The 7,553-nt window shown below is 37.1% G+C and overlaps 1 protein-coding gene across 1 annotated transcript in view; it reads left to right on the top strand.

Moving 5' to 3' along the window:
• LRRC63 (leucine rich repeat containing 63) overlaps positions 1-7,553 on the top strand; it is a 74,442-nt gene that overhangs the window by 6,570 nt on the left and 60,319 nt on the right. Inside the window, exon 3 of the mRNA XM_006884605.1 lies at positions 4,106-4,263. Coding sequence (XP_006884667.1) covers positions 4,106-4,263 — 158 coding nt within the window. The remainder of the gene's footprint in view (positions 1-4,105; positions 4,264-7,553) is intronic.

Here is a 7,553-nt window from a genome sequence, read left to right as displayed (position 1 = left end):
CAGCATTTCTTAAGCTCAAGGAACTGAAGAACAGATTCAAACCTAGAGTTGCTGTAATCAAGGATGCTTTGGGCAGAATATTAAATGATCCATCTTACATTAGCAAGGATATTCTATGTACAAATCTTCATTGGTGTCTCAGTTGTATTTTCTTCAAGGTATTTTTCCTAACAGTGGAATAACTAGGTCATAGGCAATTTCTATGTTTAGCTTTTTGAAGAATAACCCACATTGCCTTCCAGAAAGGAAGTTTCTTGTCAGTACTGTACCAGCCATTTAAATAATATTTAGCAAGATTTTACTTGCATGTGATGCTACTGATACTGTTAAATAATTTCCACATTATGTTTGATCACCTTTCTTGGGAAAGGGAACAAATATGGATCTCTTCCAGTCAGTTGACCAGGTAGCTGTCTTCTGGATTTCTTAGTATAGATTCTTGGGCATTCCTAGGGCTGTATATGCTTGTTGAAATGTATCATTTAGTATTCCAGCATTTTCTAGAGCTTTAATATTTATTTATTTATTTTTGCCAATGCATTCCTCGCAGCTTGAATATCTTCCTTCATCATCATTGGGTCTTGATCATATGCTACTTCCTAAAATGGTTCAATGTTAATTAATTCCTTTTGGTACAGTGGCTGTGTATTCCTTCAATTTTCTTTTGATATTTCCTGCATAATTCAATATTTCGCTTCTATAATCCTTTACTGTTGCAACTTGAGGCTTGAATTTGTTGTTCAATTCTTTCATCTTGAGAAATACTAAGCATGGGTTTGATTTGCCATACCAAAGAAAATATTGGAGAATTTCACCAGAGGCCTCATATCTACGTCTTTATAATTAAAGATCAAATGAAATTCTAGAACTAAAAAGTAATATAGCTGAATTTAAACTTTAGTAGATGGAATTAATAGATTATTCCATGTTCAACTCCAACTGTAGAACTGCCTATTCCTTCCAGTGTTTCTATAGCCCTCTCTGTGACAAGTGTTAACTTCTGGGTCTCTTTTATGTTGCAAATCTCAACAAGTCATGCTTCCACTTCTGTTTTATTGACATTTTATTGTTGTGATGATTTATTCCTTGAAATGTGTCAGTTGAATTTAAGGGTTATCAGACCCTTAAATCTATAGGAGAATTTCTCACTGTATCTCTTATTCCTACCTTCAAATCTACTGCTTGGGTTTAGACTCTGACAGTAGATGGAGAGAGAGAGAGCAGGCCAGACCTATGCTTTAATTTACTCTATTTTCCTTCTTGTTCCAATCATTCTTCCAAAATAAAGAATTACAACATCATGTCATATGTCTTTGTCCAATAGTGTTTTGTTTTTAAATGTTTTTAAATTTTATATTGGTTTGCATACAAAATTCCTATGCATGTGTTTCATTCATATATATTGTGTTTTCACATGTTTCTTCATTCAAATTACATTTCATATTATCATTCCCACAGATTGTGTCTTATAAAATTAATCACCATTGATCTTTACCCACTATTACCCTGTTTTTCCAGATCTTCCCTGGATCTTTCCTAATTCCTTCACCTTCTCCTTCCACCCACCAAACTCTGCTGCCCCATGATTCCTCTACCCTCGAACTCATCTCCCCCTCCTCTTTGAACATTTAAACACATCTTACTAGTTATCCTTTTATTTTTACAATTATGGTCTTATGCAGTATTTGTGATTAAGAGATTGAGTTAGTTCATCAGCATAATTCTCTATAGCCTCTCCCATGTTATAGTAATTTTTAAAATTATTGCTCCGTAGTGCTGTATTGTATTCCATTATGTAAATGTACCAAAATTACTCAATCCATTCATTTATTGATAGACATTTGGACTGTTTCCATGTTCTTGCAATTGTGAATGACACTGTTATGAACATTGGTGTACAAATCTCTATTGCTGTCTCAGTTGTATTTTCTTCAAGGTATTTTTTCTAGCAGTAGAATAGCTGGGTTATAGAAGATGTCTATGTTTAACTTTTTGAAGAATCACCCACAACTGATGTATGATTCAAACATTTTACAATCCCCCAACAGTGTATGAGAGTTCCCATCTCTCCACATCCTCTCTAACATTTCTTGGTTGCTAACTGTTAAACTTTGCCACTACTACTCGGTCCGGAAACTCTATGTATGAACAGTGCTCAGGCTGTTGGTTCATAGGGTCGCTATGAGTCATTTACGACTCGACATCATCAAACAACAATAACAATGACAACGACAAAGAGAGAGCTACGTTAGTTAGCCTAGTGGAAAGGAAGTTATGCTACCAAGCAGAAGGTGGGTGATTTTCATCTGCGACCCTTGGCCAGGTTCAAATTGTTTTCCTGTCAAACGTTCTTCTAGGTGGTATAGCACTGGTCTGTGCGTTGCTGTACAGAGGTAACTCATGGTTGCTGTGATGCTGAAGACTGTCACAGTGATGTGCCAATTGTGATAATGGGTACCCATGGTGGACAGTGTTGGCTGGAGCTTCCCGACTAAATCAAGCCTGGAAGCAGGAGCAGCATCCACTTCTGAAATGGCTTGCCTCGGGAAACTCTATGTACGAACAGTGCTCAGGCTGTTCGTTCATAGGGTAGCTATGAGTCGTGTACGACTTGACAGCACCAAACAACAACAACAACTACTACTCGGGTGAGATGATATCTCATTGTAGTTTTGATTTGCATTTCTTTGATTGCCACTAGTTTTGAGTTTTTCTTCATGTGTCTGTTGGCCATCCAAATAACTTCCTTTGTGAAAAGTCTTTCTGTCTTTTGCCCATTTTTGTAAATGGGTTATTAGTCTTTTTCTTGTGAAGGCCCAGGAGTAGTCTGTAAACTTTGGTTGTAAGACCCTTCCTTGTTTGAGATGTCATTGCCAAATATTTTTACCTAGTCAGTATGTTTTCACCTTACTGGAAAAAAAATTTTATGCACACAGGGTCTTAATCTTTAGAAGGTATCATTTATCAGCGTGATCCTTTCCTGATTATGCATCTCTGTCCTATAGTTAATTTGCATATATGTTGATCTGAAGTGGGCAAATTTGGCCTATTCTAGAACTTAAAAACAAAACAATGTATTCTTTGTTCTAAGCTGTATCATTTCCTCTAACTGAAGTAATAAAAAAGGTATTACTAAAAATACAAAATACATTTCTGTAGGCAATACATACATTGTATAAAATTTGAAAAAGTTAAGGGTATACCAAGGACATTTTTGATTGATGATCAAGCCCACAAGGATAAAATAATTTTAGGTTTTCTCTTCTTGCCTGATTCCTAAACTGTTTGCTTTTCCCCCTTTTGGTTTTCCTCTTCTGTGTTGGGGTTACCAGCCAGGAAGAAGTGAACTGCCCATAATGTTTGAATCATACATCTTGGTGATATGAGGGAAAACTAAAGCCACCCCTTGTGAAGCGATCTTTGTCTGAGTTATGTTCCTATGGCATCCTTTATGTGTTTGTGAGCTAAGAGATTGGCTTTGTATTATCATTCATAGTAACAGTCCTAAAAATTATTTAATATGAATTACAAGAAGATTGTGATTGATGGGCTTTAAAGGATTCACATAGAAATCAGTGAAGTGTGGGAAGGGGTGCAGAGTTGGGTGTTTTTCTTTTGTTTATGAAAGACAATTGGGATATTGAATATAAAAATTCCAGGCTGACAAAAAGAATCAATAGAGATGGAGTGGTTGCAGTTTATGGGGAATCCTTTCAGAGCATGTAACAGGCTAATCTATTTATGACGACTTCATCTGTTGTAAGGGGAGCTCTGGAAGCACATAGTCTGTGGGGAGTTGCACTGATAACTCAAAGTTGGTGTCTTTCCGGTCATTTAAATTCACCAGCTGATCCGAGAGAGAAAAATGAGTAATCTCTCCCCTGTGTTTCACAGCCTCTGAATTCCCACTGGAGGGTCAGAGAGGAGTAGGCTCTGACTCCGTGGTCGTAAGTAGTGTAGTCGTAATAGTACAGTAGTAGATTCTGTTGTATTCAAGTGGAGTGCTACTAGCCCAGTAGTAGAGTCTGCTGCAACAAATGTTTTTTAACTTTCACTCTAACTGGTACCACTTGTAAGTTTCATTCTTGTTTTTATTATTATTAAGGTGTCATTAAGACTAAAAAAAAGGACTCAGACTCATACGGTATATATGGTACGGGTTTTAGTACTCTTTTGGCCACAGAATATGAAACAATAGTGGCCATGACCAATCTCGCCATACTATATTGTCAAATATATGGAAGAAATGCACTAAATCTTAAGGTATGCAAATTTTTTTTCATAAAAATACCCTGCTTTCTTACTGTGAATTATATTGTTGAAGAGATCTTTCCTGGTGGAATTGAGATTCCCAGGAACATACTCAAGATGCATATCTTAAATCTATTTGCCTCAGTTTGCCTTCAGTCCATCAACTTAGTTTAAAACAAGGCTAAGATCCTAAAGCAATTATAGTGCTATATAATAACACAAGAAGTGTGAGTCAGAGTTATTACATTGTTTAGTTGTTAGAACTCTTGATCCTATGTTCATGATATAGCATTAACCTGAATTTTCACTGAATAAAAATCATCCAGTATTAGGAATGACAATAATAATAATAATAATAGGTAACATTTATTAAACATCTAATATGTGTCGGGAAAATATTTATTCTAAAACTGATAGTTCTGCAAAGTGGGTGTTATTAAACTTAATTTTACAGAGAAGGACACAGAGGTTTAATGAATTAACTTATGTAAAAATTATTACAAATTGGTGAATCTAGGTAAAGAGTACCTGGGAGTTCTTCATACTAATTCTGCAAATTATATGTTAGTTAGAAATTATTTTTAAATTAAAAGTTTGTTTCTTTCTTTCTATTTAAGATTTTAAGGCCAAAGAGCTGTGGTTTTAAATCTAAACCATGCCACTCACTTGCTGTGTGATTTTGAATAAGTTACTTCATTGAACATGTGTCTATATTATACACACGCCTATATGAATATATTGTGTATCCTCATTATTAATGAATTGCATGGTAGTGAATTCACATAGTTTCTAAAAATCTTCCTGGTAAGTTTGCGGTAAGTCACAGACATACAATGTATGTTGTTATGTGCCGTCAAGTTGCCTGAGACTCATAGCAACCCTATGTACTACAGCCTTAAACCTTGCTCTATCCTGTGCCAATCTCACTGTCCTCCAACACACCTACCCTGATTAGCCCAGTCACTGAATCAATCCACCTCGTAGAGGGTCTTTCTCTCCTGCTCTGTCATTCCATCCTCCCAAGCATGACATCATATTCCAAGGATTAGTCCCTCCTTTCAACATGCGCAAAATGTGTCAGATGAAGCTTCAGAATCCTTGCCTCCAAGGAGCAGCCTGCTTTAACCCTCTCTAGGATGAACCTGTTTGTTTTCTTAACAATCTATGATATATTCAATACTCTTCTCCAACACCACAGCTCAAAGGCATCTATTTCTTTTCTATCCTCCCTAGTTATTGCCCAGCTCTCTAATTCATACCAAGGGATTGCAAAGACCATGGCCTGTATCAGGTGCACCTTAGTCTCCAGAGTAACACCGTTACTGTTCTGTACTTTGGAGAGGTCCCTAATGGTAGACTTTCCATTGTAATAGGCCTTTTAATTTCCTGTCAAGAGTGTTGACTATGTAGCCAAGCAAACTAAAGCAGTGAACAATCTCAGTCTCTTCACCATCCATCCTGATGCTGCCAATTGGCCCAGTGATGAGAATCTTTGTCTTCTTGATATTGAGCCTCAATCCATATTGAAGGCTGCAGTCCTTGACCTTCTGCAGCAAGCACTTCAGGTCCTCCTCAGTTCAGCAAGCAGGATTGTGTCTGCATAAGGCAGATCATTGACGACTCTTCCTCTTATCCTGATGCCACACTTCTCAAACAGCTCAGCCTTCCAGATAATCTGTTCTGCATATAGGTTGGAAAGGTATGGAAACAGGACACCTCCCTGGTGTACACCCTTCCCAATTTTGAACCATGCAGTGTTTCCTTTCTCTGTTCTGATGACTGCCTCCTGGTCCAAGTATAGGTTTCATATTAGCATGATCAAGTGTTCTGGGATTTCCATTCTTCTTAGAGTCAGTCACAGTCTGTTGTGATCCACACAGTCAAATGCCTTTGCATAATCAATGAAACACAGACAGACATTTCTCTGGTACTCCCTGCTTTCAGCCAAGATCCATCTAACATTAGCTACAATATCCCTAGTACCACGACCCTTTCTAAACGGCACTCCTGACTTTTCTTTGTTAGTGGTAAATGAGCTCTCTTTTCACGTCTCTTTTTTTTTGCCACTTGTAACAGTAGGCCACACCTCAGGAACATTCTCCTTATATTAGCTTAGGTGGTATATCCCATCCTAATCACCATATGTTAGATGATAGCTGATCACAACTGAACATACATAATGAGTGATGAGAGGATTATACCTTTACGTAACGACCACATTATAGCACTGCATAACTACATAACTGCCAAGACACTGAGAACCAGCTAAGTTACCACTTGTTCCGGAGGGACACAATTCAATCCATGAGAGACATCGTTTTTCGTAAGGCGGAGGACTAGTGAAACTGAGGAAGACCCTCAATGAGATGTATTGATATGGCTGATACTATGGTCTTAAATGCAGCATTAGGAAGATGGAACAAGACCAGGCAATGATTTGTTCTGTTGTAAACAGAATCACTGTGAGTTGGAACTGACTTGATGGCACCTACTAAGAGCATTAATGCAGCATTTGTGAATACTCTATTTCCATTTAGGAAAAATTACAGACATCTAGGACATTATCTTTTAAATTGCCCATCACCAGGGTTAACTACTGTGCCACCAGGGTTCCTTACAACAACTACTGGCAATGCATTGTTAATGGGAATGTGAAATGATACAACCACTATGCAAAGCAGTTTGGCACTTCCTTAGAAAGTAGAGAATAGGAATACAATTTCATCTAGTAATCCCACTACTGGATATATATCCTAAAGAAAGGAGAACTGTGATTTGCACAGATATATCCATACTCATGTTTATTGCTGCAGAAATTATAATAGTAAAGAGTTGGAAACAACCCAAGTGTCCATCAATGCATAAAAGGCTAAATGAACTGTGGCAAAATCACACAGTAGAGTAATACAGCTCACTTATAACCAACCAAGAATTGGTGAAACACTACATGACTTGGATGAAATTAGAACAAATGATTCTAAGTGATATAAGCCAGTCACAAAAGGGCAGTTATGGTATAAGGAAACTAATGTAAAAACCCAGGGAATTATTTACACTGAAAGAATCATTCTTGGATGATTAGGAGAGATGAGAATCAATGAGGATGGAACAAAAGCAATAAAAATAAAAGAACTTTTCTTAAAGTACATAAAAATAAATGATAGGTTCATATTATATTCCTTTTTTAAAAAAAGAGGGTGCACCTCATTAACAGGACTGCAGCCTACAATATGGATTGAGGCTCAATGTCAAGAAGACAAAGATTCTCACCACTGGACCAATTGGCAGCATCAGGATGGATG

The sequence above is a fragment of the Elephantulus edwardii genome, unplaced genomic scaffold (assembly GCF_000299155.1).
Source record: "Elephantulus edwardii isolate Elephantulus edwardi_28Jun2011 unplaced genomic scaffold, EleEdw1.0 scaffold00036, whole genome shotgun sequence".
In the NCBI taxonomy this organism is placed as follows: domain Eukaryota; kingdom Metazoa; phylum Chordata; class Mammalia; order Macroscelidea; family Macroscelididae; genus Elephantulus; species Elephantulus edwardii.
Note: the sequence above shows the minus strand (reverse complement) of the source record. Positions and strands in the feature narration are given on the sequence as shown.